The 19,916-nt window shown below is 43.7% G+C and overlaps 1 protein-coding gene across 2 annotated transcripts in view; it reads left to right on the top strand.

The window, feature by feature from the left end:
* STK24 (serine/threonine kinase 24) overlaps positions 1-19,916 on the top strand; it is a 92,404-nt gene that overhangs the window by 61,855 nt on the left and 10,633 nt on the right. For both annotated transcript variants that reach the window (XM_075336724.1, XM_075336725.1), the window contains 5 exons: positions 12,632-12,817; positions 14,239-14,381; positions 14,568-14,691; positions 17,742-17,810; positions 19,062-19,198. In XM_075336724.1, the coding sequence (XP_075192839.1) occupies positions 12,632-12,817; positions 14,239-14,381; positions 14,568-14,691; positions 17,742-17,810; positions 19,062-19,198 (659 nt within the window). The remainder of the gene's footprint in view (positions 1-12,631; positions 12,818-14,238; positions 14,382-14,567; positions 14,692-17,741; positions 17,811-19,061; positions 19,199-19,916) is intronic.

The following is a 19,916-nucleotide window of genomic DNA, read 5'->3' on the forward strand; positions in this document are numbered from 1 at the left end:
CTATTGCTGACATGCGTAACCGCAAGGGTGATAAACCTTCCCAGGCGTCCTCTACGGACCTGTACTATGCCTGTACCACCTGTGGACGCTCGTTTTCTAATGGCCGAAGCTATCCACTATGCCGGGGCTGTGATGCCCCTACTACAGTGTCACAACAGACCCCGTTGCCGGACCAGGATGCCGTGCAGTCTCTGGATTCTGCTCCAGCCACCGGCCAGGCAGCACCCCCGTCTGATGACGTAATGCCTGCATGGGCTCTTCTAATGTCTAAAAGGTTTGATGACCTTGCCGCTCAGATATCCCAGCCATCCTCAGGCTCCCACAGCCTTCCCCCGGCCCAGCTCCCTCAGAGGAGCCTGCCTGCTTTATCTGGTCCCTCTTCCCCAGAACGTAAAAAGGCTGTTTCCAAAAGGCGCCATTGCGACCTCTAAGCCTCATCCGACTCGGACGATAGTCAGTCTGACCGAGGTTCCGTGACCTTTAGTAGTCACGATTCTCAAGACTCTGACTCTGATTCAGATGTCCTTTCAGAGTCTAGGCATAAAGAAGACACACTAATTTCGGCTGTCAATCACTGTCTGTCGATCTCTGATCAGCCTCCTGACCCGACTTCTCAGTCGGCACAGGATCCGGTTTTTCGGCACATTATATCTAAACGGTGGGATCACCCTGATAGACGGTTTAATAAAAAACCCTTCTCTTCATTCGCTTATCCCTTTCCCTCTGAAATGGTTAAGCCCTGGTCAGTACCCCCCGTTGTGGATCCGCCAGTATCCAGACTGGCTAAACACACGGTCATGTCTGTTTCAGACAACGCGTCTCTCAAGGACTCGTCCGACCGCGCAGTTGATGCTGCGGTCAAATCTATTTTTCAGGCTTTGGGCTCCTCTCTTCGCCCCCTGTTTGCCTTAACATGGGTCGCGAGAGCTATGGGGGGGGGTGGAGCAAGAACCTACACAGGATGCTTCGCTCTTGTAATATTCCCCCGGCGGCTTTTGAGATCCTTGATTTCTTCTCTCTAGCCTCTAATTATTTTCTTTACGGCTCCCTAGATGCAGCTAGTTTGTCAGCCCTATCGGCGACCAATGCTGTCTTTGCCCGTAGAGTCCTTTGGCTAAAAATGTGGAATGCGGACAGTGCCTCCAAGAAATCCCTGACCACACTCCCCTTCCATAGCCTGTGTCTGGAGAATCCCTGGACAAACTCATATCTGAGACGACGGGTGGTTAAAAGTACCATTCTACCTCAAAAGCGGCCTGTATCCAGGAATTTAAAAAAAATAAAATAAAAATATCTCCTTGGCGCAGGCAGTCCTTTTGGCTTGCCCCCCCAAAAACCATCAGCCCAAGGATCGTCCCACGCTCAGATCGAGGATCCGGTCCCTCAAGGGGCTCTTCTTGGCGTTCCCACTCCAAGCAACCTAAACCCAAAGGACCTCGCTCTGTACAGGCCCCCTCAGCATGACGCCGGGTATCCCTCAGATCCGACTCCTGTTGGAGGGCGGCTTCTGCTTTTTCGGGATATCTGGCTAGACCACACTCCCGATGCTTGGGTTCGAGAAATCATCACCTCAGGTTACAAGATCCATTTCCTGCCGGCCAACAGGTTTCTGCGTTCTCGTCTTCCAAAGTCCAAAACGCAAAGCCAGGCCTTATTTCAGGCCATAGCCTCTTTACAAAAAGCAAATGTTATCATTCCAGTGCCCCTGGAACAGTGCGGCAAAGGTTTCTATTCAAACCTTTTTGTCGTTCCCAAAAAAGATGCCTCTGTCCGCCCTATCTTGGACCTCAAACGGCTGAACAAATTCGTACGGATTCGAACTTTCCGAATGGAATCATTGGGAGCAGTGCTAGCCGCCATGGAACCTGGAGAATTCCTAGCTTCCATAGACGTTCAAGATGCTTATTTACACATTCCCATATGTGTCTCTCAACGGTTCCTTCGCTTTGCCGTAGGACACCGTCATTTCCAATTCAGGGTCCTCCCCTTTGGGCTGGCCACTGCGCCTCGGGCCTTCACAAAGGTCATGGCGGCTTTCATGTCCATTTTACACCCCAGAGGCAACCTGGTCGTTCCCTATTTGGACAACCTTCTTGTCAAAGGGAGCTCTCCTAAAGTTTGCTCAGAAAGCGTGCAGATTTGCCTTGACACTCTATCAAGGCTAGGGTGGCTTATCAACTTCAAGTCATCCCTCATTCCTCATCAGCGCATCACCTTTTTCGGTATGCTGATAGACACGGCTCAGTCCTGGGTTTTTCTTCCAGAGGACAAGAGGTCTTCCCTGATCCGGGCCGCCCAATCCCTCCGCTCTCACCGTCACACATCCCTTCGGAATGGCATGAGAGCGTTAGGCAAGATGGTGGCGGTCATAGAAGCCGTGTCCTTTGCCCAATTCAATCTGCACCCTCTACAACTGGATCTTCTATCCTCCTGGGACAAGAATCCAGCTTCCCTAGACCGGTCAGTCCGCCTATCTTGGTCTGCGTTCAGCTCCCTCGTCTGGTGGACTCAAGCCTCATACCTATCTCAAGGGAAGTCCTTCCGCTCGCTCCACTGGCAAGTAGTCACGACGGATGCCAGCCTGATAGGCTGGGGGCGGTGTTTCTCCACCACACTGTTCACGGACGCTGGTTTCCTTCCGAGCGCTCCCTGCACATCAATGTTCTGGAGATAAATTATTTTTGGCCCTTCAGAATTTTCAACCTTTTACTATTGGGCCTCCCTGTTCGAATCCAGTCAGACAATGCCACGGCCGTGGCTTACATAAACCGTCAGGGAGGAACTCGCAGCAGGGCAGCGATGAAAGAAGTATCCAGGATTCTTCTTTGGGCAGAGATGCACATTCCCATTATTTCAGCTGTCCATATTCCGTGGGTAGACAACTGGGCCGCAGATTTTCTCAGATAGGCAAGGACTAGCGGCAGGGGAATGGTCCCTCCACGACGAAGTGTTCCATCAGATCACTCTTCTTTGGGGACTCCCAGATGTGGACCTCATGGCTTCTCGGATGAACGCCAAAATATATCCCTTCATATCCCGGTCGAGAGACCCGCTAGCGCTCGGGTCCGACGCTCTAGTCTTTCCGTGGTCGCAGTTTCGCCAACCCTACATCTTCCCTGCGTTTCCTTTCATTCCGAGAGTAATCCAAAAAATCAAAGCAGAGGGAATCCCGGTGATCCTCGTGGCCCCGGACTAGCCCAGGAGAGCCTGGTACCCGGAGCTTCTCCAACTGCTCGGCGACACTCCCTGGCGTCTCCACGACTGCCCATATCTTCTGTCGCAAGGTCCAATATTCCACCAGAATACAGCACAGCTGCATTTGACGGCGTGGCGCTTGAATCCTTGATTCTAGCAAAATCAGGTCTTTCTTCTAAGGTAGTTCATACCATGCTTATTTTTCCAGAAGCGGCTGGCTTCTCGCCCTCAGGTCCGTACCTTAGATCCCTGGGATCTGAATCTGGTTCTCGGAGCTCTTCAGCTTCCTCCCTTTGAACCTCTGAGAGAAGTCTCTCTTCAACGACTGTCTTGGAAAGTTGCCTTTTTAGTCGCCATTACCTCTATCAGGCGAGTGTCCCAACTGGCGGCCCTTTCCTGTCGCTCACCTTACCTGATTTTCCATCATGATAAGGTGGTCCTTCGGCCTTCCCCCGCTTTTCTCCCGAAGGTCGTATCTTCTTTCCACTTAAACGAGGACATTGTGTTGCCGTCATTCTGCCCGGTCCCGGTCCACTCTTTTTTGAAAAAGCCCTTCACACTCTAGATCTCGTCAGGGCTCTGCGGATCTACATCTCCAGAACAGCGCCGTTGCGCACGTCCGATGCCCTCTTTGTCCTCTCACAAGGACACAAAAAAGGGCAATCCGGCATCTAAATCTACGATTTCTCGATGGATTAGGACTGCCATCTGTGAGGCTTACAAAACACGAGGTGTTGTTACTCCTCAATCTGTGCGGGCCCACTCTACGCAAGCAGTGGGTGCTTCCTGGGCTATCCGCCATCAGGCTTCGGCGGCCCAACTTTGCAAGGCCGCTACCTGGTCCAGTGTGCACACGTTTACAAAATTCTACAGGGTGCATACGCATGCTTCCGCGGATGCTGCTCTTGGAAGACAAGTCCTTCAGGCGGCAGTGGCCCATTTATAAGTGGCCACTACTCGGTTTTTTGACAGTGTTTTGATATATGTTCACTGCAGTTGTTAGTCAGCTCTTAGTCTGATGTTATACACTGTTAATAGTTCAGCTCCCACCCAGGGACTGCTTTGGGACATGCCACTGTCTGTGTCCCCCAATGAAAAGGCGAGAAAGGAAATGACATTTTTGTGTACTCACCGTAAAATGTCTTCCTTGGAGCCTTTCATTGGGGGACACAGCTCCCACCCTTGTGGTTTTGGTTGTCCTCCTACTGCTTTTACACCAAACTGAGCTAGTTTCCTGCCTAGCTAGGATATATGCTGTGGGGGGAGGAGCTGACACTTTTGCAAATCTAGTGTCCCGCCTCCCTGGAGACATCATACTACCCACTGTCTGTGTCCCCCAATGAAAGGCTCCAAGGAAGACATTTTTACGGTGAGTACACAAAAATGTAATTATATAGAATATTGATATGATATGATCCTCTTTGACATCGATTTGTGTGCCAGACTTTTTTAGCCCAATAACTCCAATCTTGCTTTTTTATTTGTGGAAACCTGATGGCTTAAAGGGTGCAATGTCTTACAGCACGGAGATCCTTAGTTATCTTTTTGAGAAATATTTTTGTTTTTCTAAAATGGCAAGAAGTAAATGACCTTCCTATACACACTGGGGTATATTTATTAAAGGGGTTGGCCTTTCTCAGTCCGTATGTTCCCCCTTTTAAAATATCATCTATACTCTCCTTCAGTGCTGATTCTGTTCCAGCTGTGTTGGCATTGTCTCTCCCAGGATCATATGACAGGGTTGATCCATACGATCTCTGCAGCAACGTTCACTCCTCCGGATGTGTACGATTTGCCCACATACGGGGAGAGTGAAGTGACCGCTGATTGGCTGCAGGGATCACGTGACGTAAGACTGTTGGGCTATGTGCGCACGTTGCGTAATTGCATCCAGTTGCGCTGCGATCTGCACCGCAGCGTAACTGCATGCGTCCTGCGTCCCCTGCATAATCTATGAAGATTATGCAGGAGACGTGCGCACGTGGCGTATTTGAGCGCATCGCTCTGCCCGAAGCGCGCGTTTTAAGAAGTGAAATGTCACTTCTTCTTTCCTGCGCTCTGCATGCAGCCCCCGCTCTGTCTATGGGAGGGGTTACATGCAGAGCGCATGAAACCGGCTTTTGTTTCTGCAGCGATTTGAAGCGCACATGCGCTGTTCAAATCGGTGCAGAAATTTCTGCAGGGACAGTATGCAACGTGCGCACATAGCCTTAGGTTATATGTGCACACTGCAGTTTTTTCTGCACACAAACTGCAACCAAAACTGCACCTTGTCACAGAGCCTGGAAATGTTTAAAAAAAAAAAAAACCTTGTAATGTAGGCGTGTTTAGTGCACTTTTGATGCGTTTTTGATAATGCGTTCTTTTTTTTTTTTTTTTTAAAGGAGAAACAAAATATGATAGGATAATTGATAGATACAGTGCCTTGCGAAAGTATTCGGCCCCCTTGAATTTTTTTAACCTTTTCCCACATTTCAGGCTTCAAACATAAAGATAAAAATTTTAATTTTATGGTGAAGAGTCAAACAAGTTGGACACAATTGAAAAAGTTGAATGAAATTTTTTGTTTATTTTAAACTTTTTTGACGTGCAATATTATTCAGCCCATTAACTTTCAGTGCTGCAAACTCACTCCAGAAGTTCATTGAGGATCTCTGAATGATCCAATGTTGTCCTAAATGACTGATGATGATAAATATACACCACCTGTGTGTAATCAAGTCTCCGTATAAATGCACCTGCTCTGTGATAGTCTCAGTTTTCTGTTTAAAGCACAGAGAGCATCATGAAGACCAAGGAACACAACAGGCAGGTCTGTGATACTGTTGTGGTGAAGTTTAAAGCTGGATTTGGTTACAAAAAGATTTCCACAACTTTAAACATTCCAAGAAGCGCTGTGCAAGCGATCATATTGAAATGGAAGGAGTATCATACCACTGCAAATCTACCAAGACTTGGCCGTCCCTCAAAAATTTCATCTAAAACAAGGAGAAGACTGATCAGAGATTCAGCCAAGAGGCCCATGATCGCTCTGGATGAACTGCAGATATCTACAGCTGAGGTGGGAGAGTCTGTCCATAGGACTACAATCAGTCATACACTGCACAAATCTGGCCTTTATGGAAGAGTGGCAAAAAGAAAGCCATTTCTCAAAGATATCCATAAAAAGCATTGTTTAAATTGTCTCCCAGGTGGCAACACAAGCCACCTGGGAGACACAACAAACAAGTGGAAGAAGGTGCTCTGGTAAAATGAAACGAAAATTGAACTATTTGGGCACAATGCCTAACGATATGTTTGGCATAAAAGCAACACAGCTCATCACCCTGGACACACTATCCCAACTGTCAAACATGGTGGTGGCAGCATCATGGTTTGGGCCTGCTTTTCTTCAGCAGGGACAGGGAAGATGGATGGAGCGAAATACAGGACCATTCTTGAAGAAAACCTGTTGGAGTCTGCAAAAGACCTGAGACTGGGATGGAGATTTGTCTTCCAACAAGACAATGATCCAAAACATAAAGCAAAATCTACAATGGAATGATTCACAAACGTATCCAGGTGTTAGAATGGCCAAGTCAAAGTCCAGATCTGAATCCAATCGAGAATCTGTGGAAAGAGCTGAAAACTGCTGTTCACAAACTCTCTCCATCCAACCTCACTCAGCTCTAGCTGTTTGCAAAGGAAGAATGGGCAAGAATTTCAGTCTCTCGATGTGCAAAACTGATAGACACATACCCAAAGCGACTTACAGCTGTAATCGCAGCAAAAGGTGGCGCTACAGAGTATTAACTTAAAGGGGACGAATGATATTGCACGCCCCAATTTTCAGTTTATTATTTTTTTATAAAAGTTTAAAATAAGCAATAAATTTTATTCACCTTCACAATTGTGTCCCACCTGTTGTTGATTTCTTCACCATAACATTAAAATTTTAATCTTTTTGTTTGAAGCCTGAAATCTGGGAAAAGGTTGAAAAATTCAAGGGGGCCGAATACTTTCGCAAGGCACTGTAGATGGCTAGAATAGATGGGAAAAATAGATGGGTGGATAGAAAGAACATATATAGAATCGCTTGATGGAGGGATATTTAGCTTGGACAGCTGTTTGTTTTTTTGTTTTTCTTTGTTTGTTTTTTTTTTTTTTTTGTTTGTGGGTAAAAAAATGACATGGGGTCCCCCCTATTTTTCATATCCAGCACAGGAGCCGCAGCAGCTGCAGGCTGCAACCCTCAGTTGTCTGCTGGACCTTGGCTGGTTATGAAAACCAGCCAAGGTACAGCAGACAACTAGGGGCTGATATTATTAGGGTGGGAAGGGCTATCGTTATTTAGTTATTTTCCAGCTTACAATAGCAACCCACAGGTGCATTCATAGGACCCAGCTCTTCCCGATTTTCCCTGGTGCGGTGGCAATCGGGGTAATAAGGAGTTAATAGCTGCCACTAAGTCCTAGATTAGCGATAGCAGTCATCTGAGACTGCGCCCCATAACTAATGTGAAAGTAAATAAACACACAAACACTAAAAATCCTTTTTTTGGAATAAAATACAAAAAGCCCCCTCTTTCACCATTTTATTAGCCTCAAACACCTCTGCAGGTTCAACATAATCCACACGAGGTCTCACGACGATTCAGCTCTGCTACATCCCTATCCTGCCACAGCGAACGTCAGAACACGACTGCCAGCTGTGAGTGTAGACAGAGCCGCATCATCAGAATGAACTCTGGTGAACCCCTGACGTCACAGCTGCGGGCACCACAGTACGGCGTGTGTCGCGGCAGTGACGTCACGAGTTCATCACTGTGAGGTTCAGGCCGTGACCTGAAGCGAGGCGTGTGATTAGCAGTGACATCACTCAGATGAGGGATGTCATTAGTAATGAGGGGTTTCTCATAGATGCCTGCCATGACTAATCTAGGACTTGTTGGCAGCTATGGGCTACCATTAACTCCTTACTACTCCGATTTGCCACCGCACCAGGGTAATCTGGTTTAGCCGGGTAAAGTCCCTGGACTGTCGCATCAAAAGGATGCGGCAATATCGGGCGGCTGTTGGCTGATCTTTTGGCCTTAGAATATCATCCCTAGGCTGTGAGGCTTTATCTTGGCTGGGTATCAAAATTGGTGGGGGCAGGGGGGGGCTGCACTCAGTTTTTTTTTTTTTTTAATTATTGTACTGTATGATATAGACCCGCGAATTGGTGGCTGTGATTGGTTGCAGTCAGACAGCTATCACTCAGCATGGGGGCGTGTATGACTGCAACCAATCACAGACTGGGGAAGCAGCGAATATGAATGAGCCAAATGAGCGAGTGCAGTGAATATGTAATGAGGCTAATGAGCGGGTCGGGAAGAAGGAGGGGCCGCGGAAGCAGTTTGACAGCCACGTTGCTCCGGTGATCCGGGGAGTGTGAAATGCTTAGAGAGAGAGAGACTGACATGTCAAAATCACTCCAGCATTGATTTTGTCATTCTGGAGCTAAGTTCGTGAGCTGCATTTTTGTTGACAATGGGTGACAAAAGTTGATAAAAACACAAGAAGAATGAACATGCTGCTTCTTTTTTTGTCACAAATTTTTTTAAAAAAATTGCTGACAAACTGCAACGTGCGCATAGCAAATCTGACTTCTCGACTTTGCTGGGAAGTCAATACTGAGAAAGTTCTGACAACAAAACTGCACCAAAAAACGCGACAAAAAACAGTGTTCGCATATAGCCTTACGCGATCCCAGGATAGATGGTGCCAACACCGCTGCGACAGCGCCAAAGGTGAAAATAAGCATTTTAAAAAGGGTGACACGTACAGATTGAGAAGGGGTTGTTTGAGTAGTGGACAACCCCTTAAATACTGTATTGAATTTAGACAGCTTACATTTTGTACATGTAGTCTAATTGTATCACTGGCTCAAGATTTGGAGCATCTTTAGGCACCTACGTGTAATTTTATGCCACCTCTTTTATAGGGACCTATCACGATCAGCATGCAACAGGGCCTAGCTGCATGTTTGAAAAGCCAGTATTTGACCACAGGACTAGTGACTAGTGACATGTGACTAGTCCAGGTCTATTCCCAGCCTTTTTCATCATTCATGTTGATTGGCAGATCTCCTTCATGTGGGCATCATAGATACAATCCTGTCAATCAACTCCTGTGGTGTGTGGAGAAGCCGGCCAGGGGAGGCATCAGACTAGCCTCATCTCTCCCTTTTGGTTATTGGCTGGCTTTTCAATTGATGGGTTTTTTTCTGAAACACTCCAGCGCAGTCTTGCAGTCAGGCTCTGATGTATGCTGCACCTGGTTTAGGCAGCATTAATAGAGTTGCAAGTTTCCTTAAATTGTATTACTTTACACCAACTTTTATGCTGCAAATTTTGTTGCAGAGTGCCATATCTTGAGCCATGTCTTTTTTCCCACTAAGGCACATCCTTTGTTGGATGAGGAACAAAATGTGTCTAAAATGTACAGTACATATGCCCTATATTGTGTCAGAATTCTGGCTTAATTTTGAGGGGTTATTTTAGAAAAATCTCTGGGGTTCTATATTGATATGGTTACAATAATTCATAAAATTACTCCAATCTCCAATGTAGGTTCACCCAGTTTAGCCTGTTTTATTCATATATTTGCTGCTTTGGTCTTTTCAACTTGTCTTGTGTAACCAGGTCTATATTGCGGGTGGGTATTTCCAGCTCCACTGTCCAGTTGCCAAAGCTCTACTCTTCATTTCTTCCCCTAACATCTAGACAAAGTTGTCCCCTCTAAGTCACAGCCATCCCCTTTATGAATAGTTAATATCCCATCTGTCTGGTCACAATATATAGTCCCAGACAAAAATTCCAAGACAAAAATGGAACTTATTAGCCCATAGATTGGGCAACATTTTACTCTACGTACACTGAAAAACGCTGGGCTTTTTTGACATTTTTGCTGCAGAACTGTCCAAGGCTAGAAGTCTATTTTTTGACCGGTGCTTAGTGTCTGGAGACGTGCACCCTCATCGTGTATACTCTTGCTACTTTGATTCCTTTTTCCTTCTGTCTACATTCTCCTTGATCTCAGTAGTACTTGCTTATTACAATTAGTGCACATATCAGCAGCCTCTTGTGTAAGGGAGGAGAAAAGTCTTTGGCTTTACCCAGAAAGAAACGAGATTGGATGATGAAACTTTACATTTATTCCACAAACTCTCCACTGATGTCAACACACTTCTTACATCGGTATTCCAAGTTCTGTAAGCCTAGCAAAAAGAAGAATTTCGATTGTGCCTCAAACCAGGCATCCATAGCAGTCATGGCATCACAGGAATGGTGTGAAATTTTGTACCCTTGAGGTGTTTCTTCAGGTTTGGAAATAGATGATAGTCAGAGGGAGCTAGATCTGGTGAATAAGGTGGGTGGTCAACCAGCTGGAAGCCCAGCACTACCAGTTTTGACGTTGCCGCTTGTGCAGTGTGAGCGGAGGCGTTGTCTTGCAGGAATAAGATTCCTATGGACAGCTTGCTGCCCCTTTTGGCCTTCAGAGCTGCATTGAATTGGTCCAAAAGGTCAATGTAATACCTTGCATTGATGGTGGAACCCTTTTGAAGGTAGTCCACTAGCAGCACGCCCTCCTTATCCCACTTATCACAGATGCCATCACCTTAGTGGCTGATTTTTGCACCTTGAACTTCTTTGGATGACGAGAACTACTGTGCCTCCACTCTTTTGACTGCTCCTTGTTTTTAGGGTCATACAAATAAATCCAGGTCTAAACCAGTCGATCCAGGAAGTTTTTATCATTCCAGAAACGCTGACAAATGGACCGGGAAGTTTTCACTCGCATGCTTCTCTGATCTGTTGTCAAACATTTGGGGAAACAAACACATTGACGGGAGATCCCCATGATGTCTGCTATTGAAATTCATCGATTCTCCAATATGAGGTTGTGCACCGCATTCACTATCTCCGGAACAACAACAACCACTCTTGGTTGTCCAGGACGTTCCTAATCATTGGTGCTGAAGTGGCCAGTTCTTAAATGTGGAATATAAAGGCCACTGATCCCCCATTGTCTGCGACATATCACCATGAATATTCTTTGCGGACTTTCCTTGCAGAAATAAGAATTTTATCACTCCTCTGCTCTCAGTTGCTGTGAATATCGCATTAGACTCCGCCATTTTGTTTTCCCACGTGCGTAGAACATTGTTGCCATAAGCGACAAACACAAAATTGAAAACCTACATTATACACAAGACTTTCATGTCATAAAACATTCATTATCATAGAAACAAAAAAAAATCACAAAGCCAAAGACTTATCAACAGCCTCTTGTAACACCGTATCAATTACTTTATCAGCAGTGACAGAAAAGAAAAGCCACCGGAAAGACAGCAGTGGGCATCACCTCTGACGCAGATATATGTGCAAAACTGTACGCCAAGTTTAATAGCTGTATGCTGCAGATATGCTGCATGTAACATGCTCTTTTAGCCTTTCAATAATACGTTTTTGGGGCCAACCGCTTTAAAACCAGAGTTCTGGCACATTTTGATTAATAAGTTGTATTTAGCAATATTCAGTATTGAAGTGTTTTACTCATACAAATTTATGTATGGGAAAAGTCCAAAAGACAGCAGCGAGTTCAGCCAGGCGGAGAAAAGGCTATACTATATTCCTGTGTAGATGGCATTATTAGTTCTTGTAAAGTACATTTCAGTATCCAGTAATGTCCCATGAACCGATCTAGTGAATGCTAACATGATGGTCGTATTAAACAATGTTCAACATCAACACAATTTGCAGTATAAACTTACTGAAAATAATGAAATGGTCTGCCCAAGCGTAAGGCTGGGGCCACACGGGGCACTACTGTGATCCTCGCATGACACTCGGCTTACGCTGGCAGCACAGCAGGAGCCGAGTGTCATGCGAGTGTCACTGCAACTGAGGTCCGATCGGACCGGCGCTGCGGAGGGGAGGGAGGGATTTATCTCCCTGTCTCCTCCGTAGCCGACTATTGCCATTCTCGCACTGCACTCGCGGTACACCGGTGTACCGCGAGTGCAGTGCGAAATTTTTTTTTTTTTTTTTTTTTTTTCCTCTCGCCCCATAGACTTGAATGGGTGTGAGAGAAACCAGGATCGCATTAGTCGCAGCATGCTGCGATTTGCTTTCTCAGTCTGATTAGGGCTGAGAAAATAATCGCTCATGTGCGCTGACACATAGGCTAGAATTGGTCCGAGTGGAATGCGGTGTTTTATCGCATTCCACTCGCTCTGATTTTCATGCCATGTGTCTTAGGCCTTAGTGTAGTCTTCTTACACTCCAAATATCAATATCAATGACCGTGTGTTTTTGTTTGTTTTTTTGGGGTTTTTTTTGTCAAAAACTGTTTTTGCATTTTTCACATGAAGCTTGTAATAGATTTACATTTGTTTTATCTTTTTTCCTTAGGCGGATATTTGGTCATTAGGCATTACAGCTATAGAACTTGCTAAAGGGGAGCCCCCTCATTCTGAATTGCATCCTATGAAAGTGCTTTTCCACATTCCTAAAAGCAACGCACCCACACTTGAAGGAAACTACAGCAAACTCCTCAAAGAATTTGTTGAAGCCTGCCTTAACAAAGAGCCCAGCTTTGTAAGTATGGAAAGCCTAATCTTTATTATAAGGCTACATGCCCACGATGAGTGTTACTTGCGTTTTTTGATGCTGAGTATTTTCGATGACACAAAAATGCAGCGTTTACAGTACAAGCACAGTGGATGGGATTTATAGAAATCTCCTGTCCACTGTGCTTCTTTTTTGCACTGCATAAACTGACCTGTGGAGCGTTTTTCCAATCCACAGCATGTCAATCTCTGCAGATAAAAATCCAAATGTGCTTTTAGTTAATTTCCTCAGCAGAAAAGCATCAAAACTGCACGTAATCTGCATCTAAGAATGTCCGTACCAGTAAGTTACAAAAACGTGTTCTTCTTATTTTTTTTCTAAAAAAAAAAAAAGACACAACAAACACACAAAAAGCATCAAAACACAAAAAAATGCAATAAAAAAAACGCAAGTAAACTCAGGTGCGGAGACGATGCAGAAATTCTGTGGCTTAAAAAACTGAACAAACGCTGATCGTGAGAACGTAGCCTTAGACGTCCACACGGATTAAATCTGATGCTTGTGTCCCTTTTGTGATTGTGCATATTACTACCGGTATTTCAAGAATATCTAATTGGCCAGTAACATATTTGCCTGGGAATGTCTTTCTCCGTTCTGCACTCATTTTTGGTCCATGTGTCTTCTACAAAGTAAACTGTAACATACAGATCGCCCATGAAATACTTCGGCTCTTAATTTTTTTTTTTTTTTTTTCTTCCATGGAGTCTGACTTGCATTGGTAAGTTTTACCTGTACCACGGATAAACGCAGGACTCGTCTTCATCTTCTTTGTAATCAGTCCAGCACGTAAGGACATGTGGAAGGGCCCATTCATTATAATGGATAAAAAAAAAATTACAGACCACACACAGAGCAAAAAAACTGATGTAACCATCCTCATTGTCCTGCCCTAGAACAGGAAATCTGCTCGGCATTCTTGTTCTACTCGCGATTTTGAGCAATATTGTGCAACTATAACATTTTTATTTGTGATGTTTGAGTAAGAAACTTTTTTTTTTTTTATAGCTAAAATACGTTTTTCATAAAGGGTTTTCGGCGTTTACATTTTTTATTTCCACAAGGCTTTTTCAGTGTAAAGTTAGGAAACGCGGATTTACTTGCTTCCTGTAGTTCCAGCGCTTCCTCTCTGTTGTGTCTTCCGGTGCTTGTTGACAAGCTGCAGCGTTGACGTCACAATTACAGCGCACGTGACCGTTGCAGCCAGATACTTGTAGTTGTCATCTTGTTCAACTACATTTTGAACAGAAAGTGACGCGGTGTAATTACTAGGAAGCAAACCATTATGGCACAACAACATTATAGAAAACGTGGTCTCCTTCCTTTCCAAATGGTAAACATAATAAGTCTGCTTTCACTCATTGTTTTTGGTTTGTTTTTTTTTTCTTCAGAGACCTACAGCTAAGGAACTTCTGAAGCACAAATTTATTGTACGTAATGCCAAAAAGACTTCCTATTTAACAGATCTAATCGATAGGTACAAGAGATGGAAGTTGGAACAAGGTCATGAGGCTTCCAGCTCGGATTCAGATGGGTACGTTATTGGGAATGACCTCTCTACGCAGTCTGTTGTGACTGTAATAGCTTGTACCTTTCTATGTTTTGGAAATGTGTCATGTAGTCATTCACCTTCGCCTGTGCCTTTTTAGTCATTCAAAATGTGGAACATTATATATATGTTGTTTATATTTTTAGTGCTAAATCCTGCTTTATTCTTTAGGGAAGATGAAGGGCAAGCGTCAGGTGGAACTGATAAAGGGCCCTGGTACTTTACAATGGAGGAGGCAGATCTAAAGAAGATGAAAAATGGTGCAGCACAACTTAAGGAATTAGCAGAAAATGAGGTTCGTTATGTCAGTGTCAGTTCAAATGCATTGGTGTCCAAATCTGTGTTCCAAAAATTAAATGGCGCTGTTGGTTTTCCAAGCTTCGCCATTTGCCCAAACATTAGTTTTCAACCAAATCATGCAGGTGTGTCAAACTCAAGGCCCACAGGCCAAAACTGGCCCGCCACATCATCGGCCCGCAAGCTGGGTTGCCAGTAAAACCGTGGATGATTTCTCTGCCGTCCATGGCGTCCCGCAGAAAAAAGCACCGTCTGAGATATTTTTTTTTTTTACATTTTCTATCAGGTTGTGCTGCACATGCGCTAAAGAGGGTGTCATGTGCAGTCGCTTCCGATGGCTGCGGGTGAGTGAGCGCTTACTGTGGCCAGCATTTACATCGCGCCGTCGCATTTTGACAGCATGATCTAAGTGGTTAACAGGAGTGGGTGGATCACCGATCCGCTCGTGCCTGAAAAGCACACATATCAAGCTGTTCAAATGCGGGGATCTCATCAGCTGCCCACCGCAGCTGCAGGTGATTACCCTGCCACAGTCCATGATGTACCCAGTACGATATGTGTCGTGAAGAGGTAAAGAGATTCCAACGAGAATAAACTAACTGACCCAGAACAAAACTTTGAGAGATGGAAAGAATACGTGGAGCACCTCCTATAAGGACGACTCTGTAATACGAGAAGAAATTGAGACTGGAAATGATAGCTAACCGAACATCTTGAAGGACAAAGTCGTTGCTAAAATAAATCTGTCAAAAAACAAAGCACCTGGTTGCGCTAGTATTCCAATAGAGCTAATAAAGTCTTCTGAAGCAGCAGTTGCTATCATCACACGTCTGTATCAATGGATATAGACAACTGGTAAATGGCTCAAGCACTGGACAAGATTGGTGTTAATTCCTATTCCGAAGAAGGGAGAGCATATGCTACTGACTGTGGAAACTATCAGACTATTCCACTCAAAACTCATGCCAGAAAAATGCTACTGAAGATGCCACAAACATGACTACAGCCTTTTTTTTTTTTTTAAAATCAGATACTTTTTTATTAAAACAGAATACATACAACAGAATAACAAATCTGCAGCCAAATTAAGTTTATCATATCTATTACCCCTTTAACTCCCCCTCCCGCCCCCTTCCCCGGCAGCAACACTCCTCCTCGACACTACATCCCATTTAGTACACACTTAGAATACCCTCCAACTGCAGTATAGCAACCATCCTGTTCACCCCGATGTGCAGGAGGAACTACTAGTAACACAAATAAAACAAAACAAACACATCAGAGGTCTCTGACGGCTATCCCGGTCCCAAACCAGTTTACTGGTCCATCACTCGTCCTACTCGCATTGCAGCCAAGGAGACCATAGCTTCTCAAACATTTTTAACATTCCCCCTTCTTTCATTCACTCCCTGTTCCAGCTGAAGAATACATTTATGACTACAGCCTTACTTTGACTAAGAGCTGCTAGAGGAACAAGCAGCATTCAGAAAAGGCAGAGGAACAATAAATGTAATTTCTAACATTAGATCGATGATGGAAAAGGCCAAACAATACAAGGCGCTCTATTTTTGTTTTGACTATAGCAAAGCCTTTGACTGTGTTGATCACAAGAAACTTTGCAATACCATGGAGAATAAGTGTTTGCCGATCCATCTGATAAGCCTCATTAGGAACCTTTACATCACCCAACAAGCCACAGTCCAAACGGAAGCTATTATAAGGAAAGCTGGACTTACCGAAAAGAAATACTCAAAATTGCTGGATGAGTCATTAACAGTTTTAAATACACAGACAATCCAACATTGATCGCAACAAGCATAAATGGAATGAAGGACTGCTCAGTGTGGCAAGATGGAAAGCTTGAACATGGTACTCCTACTCAATACAAAGAAGACTGAGATATTGACTACTGCAGGTACGACCGGGACACCTTTGAGATGGACCGTGACGAACTAGAAGTTTTAAAGGACTTCAACCTACTCAGATCAATGATCATTTGATGCAGCAACAATACCAGAAGTCAATAGGAGAATGGCTATGGTAAAATCTACAATGAAGTTACTGGACAAGGTGTTCAATCAAGGAACATTTTACTGGTGACGAAGACACTGCTCCTACATAGTCTAGTCTTTTCCGTACTGTAATAGCATATGGAGGCGAATTCTGGATGATAAAGGAACAAGGCAGAAGAATAATCAACGTCTTCTAAATGTGGTGCTGGAGAAGGATGTTATCAATACCATGAATGGCAAGAAGAACCAACAAATCAATTTTGGAACAAATCAAGTCAGACTTGTTACTCAAAACAAGGATCCTCAAGATATGATTTGCCTACTTTTGACACCAGAGCAATCACTGGAGAAGGACATCATGGTCGGATGAATAGAAGGAATAAGACGAGTAAGACCAGCAACCCGATGGCTTGATACAATGAAGATGGCTGTGGACAAATCTAGGAAACCTGGTGGACTAGGCTTGCACAAGATCAATCTTCCTACAGTTCACCCACCAAGTCATCATGGCTCGAGATCGAGCTGAAGGTTGTTAAATAATAATTAATTAGGGTAGAGTAAATTTTAAATTTGGTTATTTTCTCCCAACATATTAACTTTAATTCTATTAAATACCTTTTGTACTTACCAATGTAATTTTAAAAAAAAAATACCAAGATCAAAAAAGATCTCTCATTTTATGTCATGAGAATGAGATGGGTTTTAGATTCGAACAGTAAAAATGAGGCATGCTGAGCACCCTCCATTGAGTGAAAGATGATTTTTTTCATACCTATTATGATATATCTACAAAGAGATAAAGGCAAAACGTATAATCCTCCTGTGATCTCTAGATACTATAGTAAAAATGATTATTAGCCTTGCAGCCTCACAGGTTATATTATTCACACTTCATTAAATTGAATAATTTCTAATTATGCACTTCTGTAATAGAAGCGATCATGACTCCAATTATTGTTTGAAAAAAATCTTTACTTTTATCGTATTACTAGTACTTACCAAAATGTTTCTTTTCTTGTTTTGTTTATTCCTCAAGGCTAAAGATATCCAAAAAAGACCATTATCTCAGTGCTTATCAACGATAATGTCACCGTTATTTGCTGAGGTATGCAGTTTATTTTTTTTAATCTATTCTGATAGATGTAACCTACATTGACATATGGAATGTAATAAAGGGCGCTAAATATTGCACATGCGCACATCTTGTCTCCGTGTAATACCTTATGCATGAAGCAACTTTTTTCATTCTTTGAGCGGGATTTTTTATTTTTTTTTTTGTTCTTTCCCATGAGACCATTCTCCAGAAAACGTTGTTGTTACATACATGTTTTGGGTTTTTTTTGGTTGTGTTTTTTTTAATGTAGAAACTAGATTTTGATGTTCCCAATGGTATTGACTGAAAGTATCCGTTACTGTACATGTCCAGCAAAATAACAAAAGCAGGCCTTACTTTATATGTTGAAGCAGGCCCTTCTTATGTACAAACCAAAGATATTAAAGCCATAGATACCTATGAGAGACAGTCATTACCTGCAAATGGCTGAGGTGTAACTCCATTAACAAACTGAAGGATAACGCCTATTCCAGTCATTGAACACCAGAATCTGTGTCCGTATCACACCCATCTTCATGTGGAATATTAAGGGCTTGGACTTAGTTTTGATCTACGGCTATGTTCACACGCAGCACCAGTTTTGTCAGTGCATTTTAAAGTGCACCAAAAATGTACTGCGACAAAAACACACCAAAAACACAATGTGTCTTTACCGTGTTTTTGACGTGTTTCTACCGCGTTTTGCCCATTGCGTTTTTTAAGTCAAATCTATTGACTGGAGGGCTCAAAAATGCTGTAAAAACGCAAAAAGAATTGACATGCTGCATCTTCAAAAACGCAGCCAAGATGCAGCCAATAAAAAATGCATAGTATGGACAGCAAAATAGAAATCTCATAGGCTTTGCTGGGAGAAGGAAATACATGCATTTGGTGCATCTTTGTGACCTCAAAAACACGGCAAAGATGCCCTGTGTGAACTTAGCCTTAATAATCATCCTCATAATACATTTCAGTATGCCATGTATGAAATTGGTAGCATATTGGGGTACAGCACCATGCTTTATGAATACACCTGACAAACATAGACAAGTATACCCCTTAGTCCTGTCCATAAGATATGTAATAAATGTATATACTGTAGTTGTAAAACTGATGTTGAGGACAGTCCTTCCTTTTTGTTAGTGCTAGTTAACTGAATAATAGGCATACATATTGAATATGGTGTGCATCCTACGCTGCCAAATTGCTTCACAGAAACAATGTGTTGTAGAATTGCATTATTTATGTACCATTTTGTGTCAGTTAAAAGAGAGAAGCCAAGCCAGTGGTGGCAATGTAGGATCTATAGAGGAACTTCGAGAGGCAATATACCTAGCCGAGGAGGCCTGCCCTGGCATCTCAGACTCCATGGTATCACAGCTTCTTATGCGACTTCAAAGGTAATAATATATTTGTATAGGTAAGATGACATACACCCTTGTATTAATTTTCTAGCACAATATTATTTGGGAAACATGATCCATAAAATTAATCATAAGTTTTAGCTTTAACTGCAGATGTTAAAGACTGAATTTTTTCACATTGGCATCATGGCATCTACAATATATATGTAGAACAGCCATAAGTAGCAATGGGCAGATAAACTGGACCGGCGGACCTAACTGGATTAAAAAAAATATCCAGTTCCTGCCCGGAATGGATCCCGGATATCTGGCTGGACACCGATCCACATATAAGTCTATGGAGACCTGAATCTGGTTGTTAAAAATGGTGGTAAAAGGGATAGTGGCAAAGGTGCAAGCGTGCTGTACTTACTGGGGTTCAGTGCGGCTCCAACTGCTCCCTCGGCCTCTCATTCACTTCCGCTGCCGTTCATTACCTTAATTGCGTATGCACCGCTTTCCCCTCCCACTGGTATCGGTCTGTGATTGGTTGCAGTCAGACGCGCTCCCACCCTGAGTGGCAGCTTGTCTGACTGCTTCCAATCACAGACGCTGTGTGCGTCTATCATGGTATAAAAATATATAAATAAAAAATTTGCCATATGGTCCCCCATATTATGATACCCAGCACAGATAAAGCCTACAGGCTGGAGGCCACAGCCGTGCGTTTATCTGGTACATGACCACCAGCTGCGAACTTCAGGCAGAGAGTCAG

Source organism: Anomaloglossus baeobatrachus, chromosome 2, assembly GCF_048569485.1.
Source record: "Anomaloglossus baeobatrachus isolate aAnoBae1 chromosome 2, aAnoBae1.hap1, whole genome shotgun sequence".
Taxonomy (NCBI): Eukaryota; Metazoa; Chordata; class Amphibia; order Anura; family Aromobatidae; genus Anomaloglossus; species Anomaloglossus baeobatrachus.